This window comes from Motacilla alba, chromosome 1A (assembly GCF_015832195.1).
Source record: "Motacilla alba alba isolate MOTALB_02 chromosome 1A, Motacilla_alba_V1.0_pri, whole genome shotgun sequence".
In the NCBI taxonomy this organism is placed as follows: domain Eukaryota; kingdom Metazoa; phylum Chordata; class Aves; order Passeriformes; family Motacillidae; genus Motacilla; species Motacilla alba.
The window spans coordinates 26,527,681-26,546,760 of NC_052031.1; the positions used below are offsets into that span (position 1 = coordinate 26,527,681).

At 35.7% G+C, this 19,080-nt stretch overlaps 1 protein-coding gene across 4 annotated transcripts in view; it reads left to right on the plus strand.

Annotated features, from left to right (window-relative positions):
* DOCK4 (dedicator of cytokinesis 4) overlaps window positions 1-19,080 on the plus strand; it is a 222,853-nt gene that overhangs the window by 194,951 nt on the left and 8,822 nt on the right. For 2 of the 4 annotated variants that reach the window (XM_038154588.1, XM_038154589.1), the window contains 15 exons: window positions 259-407; window positions 1,433-1,519; window positions 3,192-3,296; window positions 5,109-5,250; window positions 5,860-6,026; window positions 7,249-7,335; window positions 8,762-8,938; window positions 10,896-10,979; window positions 12,727-12,846; window positions 13,224-13,345; window positions 13,607-13,727; window positions 14,247-14,328; window positions 14,547-14,656; window positions 15,821-15,988; window positions 18,127-18,199. In XM_038154588.1, the coding sequence (XP_038010516.1) occupies window positions 259-407; window positions 1,433-1,519; window positions 3,192-3,296; window positions 5,109-5,250; window positions 5,860-6,026; window positions 7,249-7,335; window positions 8,762-8,938; window positions 10,896-10,979; window positions 12,727-12,846; window positions 13,224-13,345; window positions 13,607-13,727; window positions 14,247-14,328; window positions 14,547-14,656; window positions 15,821-15,988; window positions 18,127-18,199 (1,794 nt within the window). The remainder of the gene's footprint in view (window positions 1-258; window positions 408-1,432; window positions 1,520-3,191; window positions 3,297-5,108; window positions 5,251-5,859; window positions 6,027-7,248; window positions 7,336-8,761; window positions 8,939-10,895; window positions 10,980-12,726; window positions 12,847-13,223; window positions 13,346-13,606; window positions 13,728-14,246; window positions 14,329-14,546; window positions 14,657-15,820; window positions 15,989-18,126; window positions 18,200-19,080) is intronic. The other 2 variants (XM_038154590.1, XM_038154591.1) reach the window with 1 other exon arrangement.

The window sequence follows — 19,080 nt, forward strand, 5'->3', positions numbered from 1 at the left end:
CCTTTGTATTTTCAGACTCCAGGAGAAGTGTCCCAGTGACTCCACTTTAAATAGTGTGTGAAAATTTTAAGCTCTTTTTGTTATAGCTGTAATAGTAACTCTGTCCAAACCACCACTACCATCTGCCTAATACTAAAAATAAATCAATTACCCATTAGAAAGGTGCCTCTCAGGAAAAGCATTCACTCTCTGTGTACTTTCTTTGTCTGTTTCATGTGTTTGGTGGTGGTGAGTGGCATGCTGTAATTTGCCTTGCAGAGGCTGCCTACACGCTGCTGCTGTACGACGAGCTGCTGGAGTGGTCCGATCGGCCGCTCAGGGAGTTTCTCACCTACCCCATGCAGACAGAGTGGCAGCGGAAGGAGTGTCTCCACCTGACCATCATTCAAAACTTTGATAGGGGAAAGGTAAAATCGTCCTGTTTTACTGAGTGGATCTGGGAAGGGTAGTTTATCCATTTTAGGATATTAGTTCCAGGGTTGCGCTCTCTTCTTGTATTGAGGCAAAGTGGTTGTCCTTGCTCAATTAAGCAGTTACTTAGCCATGCAGTACGTTTCTTCTAATCCCGTGGTGGTATCCTAGAAATCCCCCACTTACATATGAAAATATTTTTTCACCTGCATAGCAGTTGGCTTTGTAACTGTCAGATCACTTTATAAAAGGTGGTATCATTTTTCCCCATTTTAAAGGTGGTGAAAATGAGCCTTATAAAGCTAATGAAATTCACTTAGTGACCAAGTGAGGATTGTAAAGGCTATGTTTACACCTTACAATACCATGTTGTATCTCTTAAAAACTAAAAATGAATTTGTTTGGGGGATCACAGTTCACTGTCATTACTGCAAATGCCTGTTCTGAATTAAGCAAGTGTAATTATCCTGTAGTCTAAAATTTTATATATACATAGTGCTCTGATTCGTCTTACTGACAAACAAGCAATGCATTACAATTTTATGTAGCTAGTGTAAAATCCATGTAAGCATAATAAATGTAATCAAATGGATGTTGATCATGATGTTTTTCAAACAATTCTGTAATTTTATTATATAGTTTAACTTACATGGTGCAATGAAGTACTGTACAACCTAAAAAAATTAAGGAAGATGTAGTAAAAGTAAAATTTTAAAATGGAAAAATCATACTGTGTTGAATCTATCTCATGTAGCATCAAAAGAGTTTTCCGTCACTCTTGCAATGATTTACATTTTGTGCATGGTGTAAAAAGAATAATTAATTAAATTAGTCTCTAAATATATTTTTAATTCTTTAAAGAATTCATCGGTATTACTCAGGAGCTATCAGCATGTTTAGTGGACAGTGTGTTCAAATATTTTCAGTAAGAAGACTTAGAATAGATTGAACAGACCACTAATAAATCACAAATTGTCAAGCAGTTGCTTTGAATTACTGAACACCTTTTATTTGCTTGCAGTGTTGGGAAAATGGCATTATCTTATGCAGGAAAATTGCAGAACAATATGAGAGCTACTATGACTACAGAAACCTCAGCAAGATGAGGGTAATGTACTTGAATACTTTTCATCAATCTGGAATCCAAAAGCTTTTTAATGTAGGTTATAAAATATTAGTGAGGAAATTAAATTTACCACAGAATGGTCCTTAGGTTTGGTTTTCAAATTTTTTACCCTGAGGCATTTTTTCTACAAAAAGGATTATAAAAAAGGAGTGTGAGCTTTTTGAAGAAAAATGAGAAAATCCTAACTTCATAGAGCAGTTTGGGTTGGAAGCCTTAAAGATGATCTGGTTCCAGTCCCCCTGCTAGAAACCTTCCACTCGACGGGGTTGCTTTATTTTATTATAAAATTAATGTTCTTACAATATTTGTACCTGTACAGCGTCCTTTTTGTGTGCATGCCTATGCAGAAAAAACAACTCACTTTCATTAGTTTCCTACAGCTTATCCAGGAAATGTGTCATGTGCAGTCCTTCACTGGGAGCAGCAGCATGTCTTTGCAGTTGTAATTGCAAGCAAAGCCACAGGCAATGCACTCGTTTACACTTTTTTTAATTTACTTTTTAAAAATATGGTCTGTTTAATATTACATAGTAAGAATGAATCTTTCTTGGTGCTTCTCATTGTTTCTTTCATTTTAGAACTCTAAACATTGTTTCTCATTTATTCAAATAGTGTATTTTAAAAATTATTGAGTCTTCTTTTCTTTGCTGCTTCTGATGGATTCAATTTTATATTACAACTCGCCTTTTAAATTTCCTGTACATGCAGGATGCTTGCTGCTAGGACAGAGTGAAGTCCCTTTAATTCAGAGCTGCTTAACAACATTATGCAAAAATATGCAAGGTGGCAGGACTCTCTGTTATCTGCTTATTCCATATATATTTTGATATGTCAGTGGCAGAATCCTATAAGCAAAAGCAAACTGACTATCATCATGTGAATAAAATGATTAGTTTATGCATGTTTAATTAATTTTACTGAATGTATTTTGTGTTTGAAATATTCTTTTGCTGTATCTGTGCCACCAATGTTAATCCAAAAACGGAGGTGTGGGGATTTCTCATAGCAGTATAATTAGGCAGCTATTGATATCATATGCATACTAAGTAGCTGTCTGTGATACCTAAAATATGGCTAAGACTGTGTTTGGGTTTTTCCACAGTATTGAAAACTTTGCTGAAAATATCATCAGAAAAAGGGAATTTTGGTATTAAGATCCCCTTGTGTCAGTGTTATGAGTGAAATAAAAACCAGAGGTATTGATCAAAAATTATGCTAATTGCTATTGGGACTTTTAAAATGAGCTCATATTTGATGCTTAAATCATTGGAATCTGGTGTGATTTGGACACAACTGCCTTGAATATGGAAATCAGACTTTGCTGATTTAACTGACCACATCACTGCCATGTGTTTGGGTGATTAGCAGATTACTGGGTCATATGTTTCAAACTGTCTTTCTATTTTACCCTTTTAATATCAGTACTTCATATTTTAAAGGATTTATTTTTTAATTCTTGGAAACTTTCAGATCCCTAAGAGGTATAATTACTTAATCTGATGTATTCAGAAACTTCTGGATGTCCTAGTTGTTGCTCAGAGATATATTGTAGTTCCCTTACTCCAGAGGTGAAAAACGCTCCCTTTTGTGACAGCTTATGGTAAAAATACACTTTCAAAAAAGACTAATTGCATTTCTTCTCAATCTCACACAGATGATGGAAGCATCTCTGTATGACAAAATTATGGATCAACAGCGCTTGGAGCCAGAATTTTTCAGAGTCGGTTTCTATGGGAAAAAGTTCCCATTCTTCTTGAGGGTAAGTGAAATGAAAATAAACAGAATGAAGTAATGCTGTCATTAATAATCACTTTCAATGTGTTAAAATTTGTTCATACCATATGCAAGTTCTTATCCTGTGAGAAATTCTTTACCTTCATGTTTTGTGGTTAAGAAAAGGTCCTGACTAATAAAAAGACAAATTCTAGGCTTCTAGAGTCCCAGAGAAACACAATATTCATGTTTATATTGGAAACCGTGCACCTACACTGTTCCACAGACCAATGGTTCATGGTAGCTTGTTCCCTTTCTCCTGTTCTGCTCCTGCAGGTGGGTGCTCATGAAAGGCTGTCAGAAGGTAGTATCCATCGGTGGTGGGATAATCAGCAATTCAGCATTTAAGCAATTACATTCCCAAGTTACTTTCTTTTTTTTTTATGACTTAAAAATTCCACATGCTGAATTTCATTGATTATTAATGTACTAAAACTGACAAATAATAAGGTTATTACTCTTGATCATTAATCTGGAATTCTGAAGTTACTGAAGTGCCCTTGAAAATGTTGGTGGTGTCTACACTGTGTCCCTCTTCCACAGTCTGCAGTAGTTGAGCTGCATTGACTGTCACCTTGGGAAGAGGACAGAATTCATCTTATTCATGGAGCAGCTGCATTCATAATCCAGGTTCCTCTTCCTGTGGTAATTACAATAAGTGATGAAGGAGCTTCCTATGTGGTGGAGGCCTAAAAAGTCTGATTTGTCTTTGCCTTAGGGGTGGGGGAAAATGACTAGTTCTAACTAGTAAATATAGCATGAAACTCTCCCTTTTCAAAGTAATGCTCAAAAAGAGTCTGATGGGAAGATACTTCTTGAGATGACCTAATATTCATCTGAATATAACTTCTGTATAAACCAATTTGAAATATTAATCAGAAAGAGTTTAACTGATGGAGTAAAAGTAATGGAAGGAGTTGCACAACAGTGCAGTACTTTCAAACCTTAGGTCTTTCACTGCTTATGCATCTTCTTATGAATTTTTCAAGTTAAACATACACAGCATGTATTTATGCTTGCAACACCAACAAGGGCAGACATAATAAGTTTGATTTAAATTTTTTATGGCAAAGCAGTTTGTAAATCTGGCTGTGTTTGCTTTAGAAGAAATAAAGACTAAACTTCATAATAAAGCTACTGCATATTAATTTATAGTTGAAGAATAATATGGTTACAAGGGTTTTTCTGTAGCAATTCCCATGAAAGTCTTGATTCTCAGAATTCAATGCCAGGAGCATTCTTTTGCTTTGTGTTGTAAAAACTGGATCATTTTAATTTTCCAGCCAGATAATTGATCAACATTTACATGGTAAGGCAAATTGAATGCCTTTATAATTTTCTTACGCAATGTTTTTCTTCAGAATTATGTAACATCAGAACAGAGTTTCTTAGTTCCTCATGGAATTGACTTCGAACCCATTTCATTGTCTTAACTGTTCATTAGGTTATATTTCTGTTACATATTTTATACAGTCTGATATATCATGTTAATTGCATACTTTGATCCACTAAGAAAAATTTCTCCCTTCAGGTTTTTATTAAATTTTGAAGTGCAATTATTACATTTTTCCAGACTTTTGAATAAAACATAACTTATATGATAAAATGTCCTTCTTTTAAGTAACCTATTCTTTCTATATTCCTTGTTTTTATTCTTGTCTTTTGTTTCTTTTTTTCCCCCCCTTCTTTAAATGATGCAAAAGTTGCCTGGAAAATCTATATTTAAGTGTGTGTGTGTTTGGATCCCACTTATTTTCATGCAACTTGCTCTTGCTTTTTGTTTTCTTATTCCGCTCAGAATAAGGAATTTGTTTGCCGAGGACACGACTATGAACGGCTGGAGGCGTTCCAGCAGCGAATGTTGAATGAGTTCCCACATGCCATCGCTATGCAACATGCTAATCAGCCAGATGAGACCATCTTTCAGGCAGAAGCACAGTGTATCCACATAATCACAAAACCATGCTCTGCACTTACATTTTCTGTGCTTTTAAAACACGTAGGTACACCTATAGCCAATTTCCATCACACGGTGCCTCCGCTGAAATAAATGGTAGGTGAGAATTCCCCTGCATTTTGTCCCAGTTCACTCTATTATGTTTAGGAGTTCCTTGTGTAATTTTGGTTCTATTTAAGAATGCCTTGACTTGTTATTGACATTGTTTCTTTAGCTAAAAATACCTGTAGAACTATCACCACTGTGATAATGGTGTAGCAGTTCAAGGTACAGTAATTTAACTTCTTACAATGCGACATTATGTTAGCTTGGCATGACATATTGTGTAAGAATATATTTAATTAAAACCCTTTATGTACTATTCCATGTAAGTAGCTCTATTTCAAAAATAAAGATGAAGTTTTCAACAAAATAGAACAAAGAAATCTTAAACAATCAAAAAATATCTCTGGCTCCTTTCCCAAACCATTAATAGTATAAAAGCATTTCATGAGGCACACTTTTTAAAGAATTTTTCTTCTATAATGCTTCAGGAGTCAATATGCTTTGATTACTTGAATAAAGTGGGATAGCCTTAACTCTTTACATACAGATTTGCAGATTTATGCAGTGACACCAATTCCAGAAAACCAGGAAGTTTTGCAGAGAGATGGCATTCCTGATAATATCAAGAGCTTTTACAAAGTAAATCACATCTGGCGATTCCGATATGACAGACCATTTCACAAAGGGACCAAGGACAAGGAAAATGAATTCAAGGTAAAGAATCATGCCCCTTTCCTGATCTACTGAACTTATGGATATGTCTGTAACATCAACAAAAGCTGCCTTATTGAAATATCATCTGCATTTGCATTATTCAGCTGATTGTGGTCCATCACATTCTCTAGAGGAGATGGTATCTCAGGTTTGACTATTTCACTTCTTATTTTTAATAAAATAGTATCAGAATTTTTTTTTTTTTTTTATCTTGATATATAGAAGGCAGAACTGGACAGAGCAGACTCAGAAAAGTTTCTTAGGCAGATGGGAAAACATTTTTAAGGAGGTAGTCTGGAGTATGGATAGGATTGCCTAAAGCTATCTCTCTCTAAAGGGAGAGACAGTTTTGACTGAACTGCAGCATAATGACCTGTTTCTGCGATTTCAAGACTAAAAACTACCTCTGAACTTAGAGATTGTCTCAGAGAAAAGCAATAGTTCCTTCTCTAATAGGTAAATCCCTTCTGTTCCTTCTACTAAAAATATCACAGTGAAAATTCAACTTTTGGTGTAATTTTAATTTTTACCCACTAGAAGCACATCCTGATATTGAATACATTCTGGTATTCAGACAGACAAAAAGAGTTATCCCATAATAATTTTGTTATAGATTTAGAAGAAAAAACTACAAGGATAAAAAATTAGCTAAATTGAGTCACTGTTGTCTTCTGATGTATGTTTGAGCTTTGTTTTAACTGTACAGCTTACGTGTATTTTGTGCAAGCACTATCCTGTGTGTTGATTTGTCATTTTACAAACTTCTTGCACAAAGTGTTTACCAGTAGCATATTTGAGTATCCCATCAGCTATGCATTCTGGAATCATTGAATCTGGAATAGGGCTTCTCAAAGGAGACCTGATCATGCTCTCTGATCTGTAAGTTGTTCTGCTTCATAACTCTTGTTCTTCTCAGATGTTAGATCAGAAAAGAAATATTAAAATACCAACGCAGTTGTGAGTGACTTTTGGAGATTTAGGGACAACATATAATAAAGAGTGAAGAATCAGTAGAAATTACTGCTTAGTAGTAGGACCTAGGAAGTAAGGAGAAAAGTGAGTGTGATTGACTTATGGGATAGACATTTCAGTAGGAATTTGGATGTTAGTATTTCTTTAATGTATACTCTTACTTTAGTGAAGATGTTCATAAAGGAAACTGGTAATAATTAAGGAAGATACAAAGTCAAATAAGGAAATAAATTGCTTTTATATATTTTAGAGTCTATGGGTAGAGAGAACCACACTGATCTTGGTGCAGAGCTTACCTGGAATATCTCGTTGGTTTGAAGTAGAAAAACGTGAAGTGGTGAGTATGAGTATTATTACACATATGTAATTTCTTTGACCAGGGTCTCAAGGTGGCTACAACAAAATTATTTACAAAGTATATCAAGTTGGCTGATTTCTCTTGTCTTGGAAAGTATTTTTAAGAACCATCATTAGAATTCATTTAAACAGCTGAGGAAAAAAGTTGAGAACAATAATGGACACCCAAAGGCATCATTTAATGTCAGTAAATTACTTCCTTAAAACTCAGCAAATGTGCCAGTCTGTTACTGACACACTGGAATTTCCTCTCCTGGCTTGTTCTATTACTTAAAAAATCCTTAAATAGATTCTAGATGCATTTGGAGGAGTGCTCCTCCTAAAAAGATCTCTAAATAATTGGTCAATTGCTGAACCCTGGAGTATACATAGCATCTGTAATTCTCTTCATTCTTGTCAAAGCTAGTCTTACAATAATCCCATTAAATATAAGGATACCATAGCACAGTTGATTTTGTCTAAAACTCTGCTGTGTTTTTCTTTTATAAGAGAAGGAAAATATCACTGTCTTGATATTCTCCTTTGTAGAAAAACAAAGGTGGAGTTTAGTAAAATCAAAATGTGTGTGACATGAGAAATTTTGTTAGTTGATTCCTGCTGAATCCCTACTAGCTTAAGATAACCACTGATACAAAGACCTTCCATTTACTAGCATTTTACCATTACAGTCACCATTTCCAAAAGTAAACTGTAATTAATTTTCCGGGGCATGACATGGATTTTGCTTGTATATTTTGGTAAATTATAGCAGCTGCAAGCCTGGGATCTTCCCATCACTCAGCTTTTCGTTTTTCTGGCAGTTCACACTACCTGTCAAAGAACTTCCCCACCCTTGAGAGTTGAGAGGCACATCCTTCTCAAGGCTGCCTTTGACTATAACTTGATTATCATTTTAGCTCAAAGCTTGCATTCAAATTCCTGATCCATAAATTCTCGTTGTTGACTTCACTTTGGATGGGGAAACACATTCACAATACTTCAGCTCTGCTCTGTATCCTTAAACTGATGAAGCTCCCTAACCACAAGCCCATTTTTGGTAATTGCCAAGGTAATTACCAAGTACCAATTAATTGCCAAGGTAATTACCAAGTACCAATTAATTACAGTTAATCCTGAATTCTAAGATTCCTACCACTGGCTGAAAGTATGTTAATGTTTTGCAGCAAGGGCTGGGTCATGTCTCAAGGTCAGAAAATGAATCTACAAAAGAGTGATAGTTGTTTATTTTGATCATTGATTACATGAAAAATCAAATCAAATCTCTCCCGCAGCTGAGAAGTACTTTGTCTCTCAAACTACTCTAGAATAATATTGGTTTATGTTAAGAAATCAAAAATTACCTGCAATATATTTAATCTTCCAACTGAAGATTAAGTTGTTTGCAATGTTTCTCACTCATGTTTTAGGTGGAAATGAGTCCTCTTGAGAATGCTATTGAAGTTTTAGAAAATAAGAACCAGCAGTTAAGAACTCTGATTAGTCAGTGTCAAACTCGACAGATGCAGAACATTAACCCTCTCACAATGTGTCTGAACGGGGTCATTGATGCAGCAGTTAATGGTGGAGTTGCTAGATACCAAGAGGTAAGCAATTTACTTTGTGTTTATTAAAAATCCAATTTCTTTCCCTGTACAGATGCAGCTCCTCTGTATGAATTAAGGACACAAAGTGCTGTATGAATAATCATTTTAATTATACCTATATTGCAGTTTTGGGTTAGGTAATGTTAACGACCTGGTTTATTGAAATAACCATTTTGCTGCAGATAGTTCCATAAACTTACTCCAGTGATGACTCAATTCACAATTACCCTGCATTCTTCAGTGATTTGTTTGGAAGTTTTCAATTACCTGGTTAATTGTAAGTAAATTATTATAATACATTGCCAGTTCTGGGATAGGAGATACTTCTGGGTAACCAGCAAATTTACTTTTTTTGTGCTGACCTTCTAGTTTTTATATGCATGTATATATATCTTTTTATATCTTTTTATATATATATATACACACACACATAAATTCTTAACAAGAAGTTCATTATCTTAAAAAATCATAATTTTCTAGATTCTTCTTGTATTTCTTTTCCAAGTTTTAAGAAAAGATATTTTGGGGGGAGGGGAGAAAGGCATTTAAAAATTAATACATTTTAGAAATGTCTAACACTGGATTTGTTGCTAACAGTTGTTCCTCATTAATATCATTTCTGAATCACCTTAGGAAAACCTTAAATGTTTGGGATGCTGTATTTATACAAATTCTGTGGAATTACAAAACTTCAGTAAAAAGAAAGAGTTGGGGCTTTTTTGCAGCCCAACTTGATTTTTCTCTTTCTCCTAACAGTCTCATGAGATACTTGAGTCTGCTGGTTTTTCCTTTGAAAATGTCAATTTGAATAACATTCTGTCCACTTGTCTCAAAGGCTGAGAGATTCAGTGTTCACTCAACAGTGTTAAATTTGGTAAAACTGCATCTTAATTAAACTACAAGAAATTGAGTCCAGTATAGTTTTAGAATCTGTCATCAAAACTGCAGTGTTATGAAAATTGTGAGACTGAAGCAAAGCAGTAACATTTTTTGTTTCCTAACTGCCTTTAAACAACAAAACTGTTTAGCATAGTGAAGCACGATGAAGGGAGTCCCTGGAGAAATACAGTCATGTCAGAACTATGTCTGGTTTGAATTAGCAATGTCAGAGCTAACTCAGTGTCTCTGCACAGCTTCCATCCCTCACAAGCATATCAAAGATTCTAGCTTGCTCCTTTATTATTGTCCTTGGCTGCAATTCTTGATCTCTTAGACAGTGTTCATGTTTTGATTCCCTTCTGCCCTCTGTCTCTCACTGTATTAAAATAGGACTTTTCTACAATTCATTTTGTAAACATCAAAACTATTAGCAATAATTGTGAGACTTTTTTTTCTTCAATTTCTCTCTAATTCTTCTCTTTGCATGTCCATTTTTCAGTCTTTATATGTCTATCTGTTGTTTTGCTAGTTGTTATAGTCTACTTTTCCTGCTATCCTGTTTTCTGCAAATGCTTTTCTGTTTCACTTGCTTTTCCCTTCTGCCCTGTACAAAGCTCAAAGTTCAGTCACTCTTGGAGCATTTGGTCTTGAGTGACCATGTCTTTTACCATTATCTTCCTTCCCTACAGGTAACTTCCAAGTTTTAAGAAGCGTCCTTTGACCATCTGCTGTCTTCTTGATTCTGTCTTCCTTCTTCCCTCTTTTTCCTCTTTAAATTATTTCCTGTATTTTTTTTCTTTTCTGATGGGGAAGAAGCTATCTCTAATTATTCAGCACCTTCATATTTCAAGTGTTAAACCTATCCATTCACTAGTGGCTACATTTTTTTGCCTATGGTCTCCACCAATGACTATATGATTAATTACTTATTTAACATGTATTATCAATTTTTACAGTTCAAAGGAACTTAGAAAACATTTGAAAATGTTATTTAGAAACTTGTTTTTAAAAAAAGATAAATAAAAGTGGTGTGTTTTTACTCACTTTGTTTTACTTTTTGTAATTTTGTTCTGTTTAGGCATTCTTTGTCAAAGAATACATCTTGAACCATCCAGAAGATGGAGAGAAGATCACACGCTTAAGAGAACTTACGCTCGAGCAGGTAAAGTGGGGAAAGGACTGACAAGATGGCCTGTTCAGCTGTTCTAGCTAAAAATGTCCCCAGATAAAATTAAAAATATCAGAGGTTAATAATTGCCCTGTGGTCTTCAGTGTGTTCTGAGTTAGATTCCAAGGGGAGAGTAACTTTCTATACAAGCAGGTGTCTGGGCCATGCTAATATATTTTCCCGAGTCCTTTCCATCATCAACTTAGTCACTTCAAACTGGTTTATGTAAAATAAAGGTTGAGAGAGAGGCCTGTCTTGTCATGCTCATATACAAAAATTTGCACAAAATATTTTATCACTACAACAGAATAAACATTATTTCATTGAAACATTTGATGGCTTTGGCATATATTTGTATTTTACCAATATTACAGAAAGTATTTTCACTACAAGGTTTGCTATAAAAGCAAAAAAAGCATTCAAAATCTTATTTCAATGAAAGATATCTAGTAGTAATTGGCAAAGTAGGTAGGCAGTAAAATAAACACAAAGTGATCAAATTAAGCGTATGAGTATTCTATGCATTTTTTTTGCATTATTTCTCCATTCCTTTATAAACCAATGACCTACCAGCCTCAAATATGAAGTGTTTCCATTTGAAAATGCTGATTATTTTTAATCAAAGATCTTACTAATATTTCAGCTTTTTAACTGGCATTTATCTATTTTTGTTCTATGCAGCATGTTGAAGTTTCACATTTTATTGCCAGCTTAGACTGTGGCACGATGGAAATTCCATTTTTCATCAGCCTTGTGGGATCTTTTGGTCAGATCAGCCAAGTGACAGGTCCTCAGACTGTATAAATCAGAATAAATTCACTGAGCTCACTTTAATTTCACTGAGACAGTGTATAGTAATTGACATTATAATTTAATTTTTTCAAGCTATAGTTAATCTCACTGATGTTTACAATGTAAAACTGGAGTTAATAACTTCTTGTAACAAAAATGTAGGTTCCAAGCAATAGCAGCTGAACCCTCTGTGGCACCCACAGCTGATTGAACGCAGAGCATTTGGCAGAGCTGGCATGGCTGTGTGTGTGGATGGAGGTGCTGCAGTGCTGACCCCAGGTCAGGGATGCTGTACAGCTGCGTGCCTGATCGCAGGCTGCCTGGAAACATCAGCCAGGAGCTCTCATCCAAAGATATTACAGCACACCCTAGCTATTTTGTTTTTAAATCTGAGTTTATCCAATTCCTCCTGTAACCAATTCAATATTTTGAATGCATGTGACCAAATTTGAGCGAGATTAAAGTTTTAGCACTGTAATTCGGAAGCATGTCATGCCTTGTGTCAAGGATATACATCGGGCCACCACTTATGGAGATCTCTGGGGAGTGGAAATAAGATAGGGGACCGTGGACTTCATTGCCAATATATTACAGGGTCTCTGGTGGATTTGACCATTGCTGTTGTTTCATGCTTTTTATAACTGTTCTTGTAGAAAATGGCTTTTATTTAGGGTTTAGAACTGCTCCTTTCTAATGTTCCCATTAAGTCATTTTTCACTATGTTATCCATAGTGTTTTTTAATATTACAGTTGAATTTGCATAGGTGAAACCTTCAGGAAAGTTGAGCGGGAAGAGGCAGTAAATGCTTTTGGTCCTAGCCCTTTTTTGGTTACAGGTCTTTGGTCTTTTAGAGATTTAGATAGGTGTTGGATTTTTTTTTTTTGGTATCCTAATTGATGATGAGAGCTTAAAGAAAATGGATCAAAAATATTTTTTATTTTTCTGCAGGCCCAGATTCTAGAGTTTGGCTTGGCGGTGCACGAGAAGGTGGTGCCACAGGACATGAGGCCGTTGCACAAAAAGCTGGTGGATCAGTTCTTTGTGATGAAGTCAAGCTTGGGAATACAGGTACTCATGTGAGCAGGTGAAAGGATAGAACAGAAGACTGTTCAGCTGCATTAAGGGTTGGTGCATTTTCCCAAGCAACAAACAGTGACATCTTTTGGTTGTTTGTTCCCATTACAGCTTGTAGCCTTTTTGCAGTGCCACAAAGCAAAGAAAAACAAAAACTTCCCAACTTATGCAGAGAAAAGTAGTCATGTTTTACTAATAATAACGTTTTACTATCATTAGTGAAAAGTTAAAATATTTTTCTTATTAATGATGAAGCTGATCCAAAATACCATGTAACTACATTTATATGTAGTTATCTACATATCTGTATCTTATGAAATGCTTAAGATATTATGCTAATTTTAATTAATCTTCTTTTAATAACTCACCAGGAATTTTCTGCCTGTGTACAAGCTAGCCCTGTTCATTTCCCAAATGGAAGTCCTCGTGGATGCCGGAATTCCATACCTGTTTCCATGAGCCCTGATGCTGCCAGGGTAATACCACGACGCAGGCAAGTTAAATATTAGTAAAGACATATTTTTGCTACCCATGGAAGATGACCCATAAATATTTCTATTATGTGCATGCTTTCTTGTATGGTCTGGCTGAAGTGTGTTCAGCCTTGAATAGCTGGTTATATGTATTCTCTCTCCTTATTTCTCTTTCTTTTCCTCCCCCAATTAAAGATTAATAAACATGTGCTGTTCTCACATGAGAAATTATGACTGACAATTAGAGTTAACCATTTTATATTTAATTATTCTTATAATAGCCCCTTGAGTTACCCAGCTGTCAATCGGTATTCTTCCTCATCACTGTCATCCCAAGCTTCTGCTGAAGTCAGCAACATCACTGGGCAGTCAGAAAGCTCAGATGAAGTTTTTAACATGCAGGTATAATTTATTGTCATTCCTCAAATTGTACAGAATCTTTCTTACAAGGCTATTTACTAAATTAATTCTTCTATTATTTCATTCAGAAATCACATAACTATTGCTTATGTTTCTTTTGAAAAACAAATCTTTAAATGAGATGTTAAACTCATTCACTTAGAAATATTTTCTTATGTAACTGTTTTCGCTTGTTTAAATTAGAGCATTAATTTTTGCAAATGTAATAAGTAGCACTGAACTATGGTACAAAGTGATCTGACACTGCATAGACTTTTCTGTCCAGCTATCACATTGAGATAATTATTTTACTGTATTAATTACATTTCTATTTATTTAGTATTTGGTTACATCTTTGTGTAGCTAGATTAATGCTTTTTATACTGATTTGCTATTTTGAATTACTGATAAACTACTCTAAGAAGTTAAAGTTCTTTGTTCTAGTGCAAAGTATGCTATAAATTTTTGTTTTCTAAACCAGTAAATGTGATCTGGTAACAACAGCATCTCTTCTGTGCACAGCCTAGTCCATCTACCTCAAGCCTGAGTTCTACTCATTCTGCTTCACCTAACGTGACCAGTTCTGCTCCATCCAGTGCCAGAGGTCAGTGCTTCTCTGCTGTGGTAAACCATATTAAATGACTTTTGATATGTTACACAGCTGAATTTCTGCATGATGTCACTGGTCAGACATCATATTTAGCCAATTACTTGGGGAATCTGAATTATTAGAGACAGAGGATTTTTTTGTCATAAACAAAGAATTGAAATGTCTTGAGTTTCACGGCATGAATTTAATCACTAGGCACATTTATATTCTAGCTTCTCCTCTGTTATCTGACAAACATAAGCATTCCCGAGAGAACTCTTGCCTGTCTCCCAGAGAGAGGCCCTGCAGTGCCATCTACCCGACTCCTCTGGAAACTTCTCAGGTAAGAAGTTTGCTGGGAATCCTCGGAGCACAAATAGCTAAGAAGACAATAAAGGCATATGTTGAACTTTGAGCAGATTTGGTGCATGTTCACTGCTGTGATTTCTCAAGGGGTTTTTTATGGTTTTATAAGCAAATACTGTAAAATATCTTAGATGTAAGAGATGTGAATAGAGTACATAGTGCTTGGTCACATTTCTGCTTAATTTTTTTAGGTGTAGGTCTGTTTTGTTATGTTTACTTACTGAATTGAGAGAGAGATGCAGACACTTACCAGATGACACAGCCTGCTTGTGTGAAACAACAAGCATTTGTTCAATCTAGAGAAAAAGACAAAGGATGAAAAACTCTTACATTGAAAAACTCTTACGTGTCGGTTGTCCTTGCTGAGCTCCCCTTTCTTTCCTTCTGAGAAAGCTAATCCTAGCCACTGTGAGATAACCCATTCCATGTGGCAATTCCTATTTTCCAATGTAGTTTCCAAAAAATTATAGACATTTTGCTACATCAGAGAAAACAACGTATTGTGTTCTTGCCTTAAAATACTGTTTGACAAGTCTGTATGAAATGTGTATTTTTTGAGTATTCTGAAATTCAACATGAGCTTGGTAAGCTGGCCAATACTGAGTCCTTATTTCATCTTTTCTTCTTAATGGACCTATTTTCCCAAAGTGCTTTTCTTTAACACAGCTGCTGTTTTAATCCTTGCCATCATACAATGCACCTCTTGCTGAAGCTGAGAAAGATGAGAACATACATACAGTGTTAAAAGCTGTCCTTTCAACACTCTCATGTCTTTCAGAAGTTTTACTGCTGATAAAAGCCAGCTCCAGGATTCTTTATTTTAGAAATTATTTATTGATTTCTAACTAGCTCTTTTCTTGTCCCTTGTTTCTTAGGTTATTGAATTGGCTCTTGATTTAATCTTTAATCTCTTTTCTGTTTAAGTCCTCATGCTATTACCTGAGGGCTTAAGAAGTAATACTGAAGCTTAGCCAGACTTAAGGACAGTTCTCAGGAACTACTTAGAGCAGATAGATCTACTGGGCACTTCGTCAGTGCTAGTGGAGCCAAAACAACAGACAGGAAAGATCAGGAGATGCTCTTTAAATAAAGCGGTTTTACAGTTTGCCGCAAAGAAAAATTATCCCATTTTTGCTCCCAGACTACAAACTCTTGCTTTGCCAAGTGGAATGCGACTTCTGTCCCCCACTCTATCCGAGATTGCATAAGGGAGGCTGAGGAGCTCGTAGGCCCAGTCTCCGCTCTCCCTGAGACTCGCCCACCAGGAAAGTCTCCCAATCTGTCTCTACCCTCAGTGTCCCATGAGAGGGTAAGTAGAAAATTAACTTGCTCATATAGTGAAGTTTATTTCAAAGATGAGAAGGTCTGACGGTTTCTATCTGCCCTTATAACCGTAAATAAGGATCTATCTTTCTGGGGAAAGGTGAAATTTCTTTCTCTGCTGTTCCCTCAGCATTAAAAGTAGACTGTGATCAGAAACAAAATTCTGACTCTCTGTCTTCTGATCAAGAAAGGGAAAAGAATTCCTTAGGACAATTGTAAGGAGATACCTTAGAGATACCTACAACTCTCATTTAGATGTAGCTGCTCGCACTGTTCCTTGTCCTTTTTCCTTTCATTCTAACACCACTTCAACAGTGTTGGTTGGAGCTTCATACTGAGAGGGGAAGGACCGCCCATTTATGAATTTCTTTGTTACATACAGCTTGATGAAAGCAATTTTCACATTAGTGTTTTGGCTGGGAGAGGTGAGATTCACAGGCAAATTCCTGAACTTCAAGTCTTTCAAGCCATAGCTACCTTATTTAAGGAAGTTTGATGGACTTCACAGAACAAGACCACAGCAGTACTTCATCCGCTTCCTCATTGAAATTGATGCTCAAGGTTATGTACAGCTGTTTTTAGTCAACATCCATTTGTGCTTGCTTTGTGATCTCTGCCTGAATGGTTGTACAGTGTCTCTCCAGCTCTTCCCATACTCTGAAGAGGAATGGCTGCTGTCATTGATTGGTCAACAAGCCTCCTTAATTTTTTTGCGCTATTATTCTTCCTATTGAAGCTTTTTGAATTTCACATTTTTGGGGTTTTTATTTGTGTGTCATTAAACATCCTGTGATTGCTCTTGTTCTTCCATATGATTTTATATCTCATTCTTTTTAGTATGTCTTTGTTTCTCTGTATTTCATTCAGTTTTTGTCTCTTTATCTCCTCCAATTTCAGTTGCTTTTTCAGCCGTTGCTCTTTACCTTTGCAACAGAAAATGGACTTCAACACTTGTCCATCACATCCTGCTGCACTGCAGACTCACTAGGCAGTGAACACTCACTCCAGACCAGGCAGGAACATATGGTCACACTCTCTGTCACATCAGAGTACATACGTAGGTTTAACACCTCAGTTTAATGGTAACTCCAGGAAAACAGATATTACCTGACCCAGAATGACTCTCATATGACAGACAGCACACCTACTGTAGCTCAAAGTGTACCAAAAGCATTCTGTCTCTCAGATGTTTAAAGTGAAGTTGAATTGAGCTAAAGTATTTGTTCCTCACGTTGTAACACAAAGCTGCACCATGTTGGATCAATGATGATCGCTTTGCAGCTGGGTTTGCCATCCTGTAGAACCCCAGCATAGTGCTTCACCAACTTGGCTCAGTGCTCTGTGAACACTGAAAAGAGACACAATAAGTGGTTTTTATTTGGATTTCACTGATCATCTGATCTTGCTTTTAAAGGATAAAGAAAGTAAGAAAAAACCCCACATTTATCTGTTCCTATTTCCTCTGGAAAGTATGTCTGAATTACTTGTAGGATTAACTGTATACTGTTTATATATGTTTTCAAGACAAACTAGTGACACATGGATTATTTGAATGCCATCAAATTAAATAAATGGTAGAATTTTTTTTCATACATTTACTGTGATTTGTAAACAAAATGGATTTTAAGAAAATTAAATACAAACATGCTTTATGAGTCAGCTCTTATCCACAAGAGAAGTAAAAAGATTGCTACCAAAAAAGTCAGGGTTGGAAAACAATACACAATGCTTTTCTTAGGTAACAGCCATAACTTGAATATTATCTTGTTCAGATCCTGATTCTGTAATGAAATTATTGCAATTATTTTAAGTAATCTATTAAGATATCTCTTTAGGAATGAGCTTTTTTATGTTTTTTAAGGTGCTGGAAACTGTCAGAACTCAGTACATAATAATGCTTCCTCCAATTTCTGTGTGTACAATTTTCAGAAAACTAGTCTATTCCCTATCTGTATACACATAATTTTAATTAAACTGTTTATGTTCTAATGTGATGTTTATCACTCTTCCTCCTAAGCAGACTTGGGCATGAGGGGGGATAATAACAAAAATATATTTGTTTTGTTAGAGGCTACTGAAATACAACAGGAGCTGTGTGTAAACCATGCTATTCTCAATTTACAGAGAATGCTGTTTAATCACATTGGAGATGGTGCTTTGCCACGAAGTGATTCCAATCTGCCCGGCTCTGACAAAGGTAAGCTGACATGCTACAATATGCCAATCTCTGAAGAATGAAAACTTAATTACTCAATCATGTTCCAGCGGAATGCCAGTTCTTTTGAGTGCATGCTGTCATCTCCCAGTGTCAAAACATTTTAACTGACTAAATAAATTATGCTAACAAATCTAAGTGTCAAAACACTTTGCCAAAAAGGGGAGAACTGAATTTTGCACTAAAATAAGGCCCGGAAGTTTGCAGGAGGGGGTGATGGAGCAGCAGGTTTCATCAGACTGCCTGTGAGACTTGTCCTTTCTGCTTCTCAAGAGAGACATGTGTGGGGAAAAGCCAACTTCTGGAGAATGGGGCAAAGAGAAGGTAAAGAAATGGACAAAGTCCTAAAGTTTGGTACCTGCAAGTCCCGTTTATCAGCTATAACTCAGTGTGCTTCTGATGATATTTGGATTGAAAACACCAGTTTGTGTTTTCTTACATTTTGGTGGTTTTGTTTTTAATTAGCGTAAATGAGCAATGTATGTATTTCCATAGAAAAAATATTGCCTCCTATAATTTTGCATAGGGGGAAAACCAATATTGTTATCATAGTAATTGTTTACCATGATTTCATTATGTGCCTCCCATCAATAATATGCTCCATCATTTCATTTGGGTATCTTTGTGGTATGCTGAATAAAGGATACAGTAAAATAAATGTATAGAAACTATTTTAATAATATACTGTAATAAGTACTGACCAGGAATCAGATTTTTTTTAATAAAAGCTGTGTATTGTAGGTATTTTTGTGTTTACATTTTTATGAAAACACAGGTGGAATTTTTTCACCTGGCTGAAAAACATATGAAATAATTTAACATGGAAATGGCAAAACTTTCCCACTGGCCCATGCAGCCAAGTA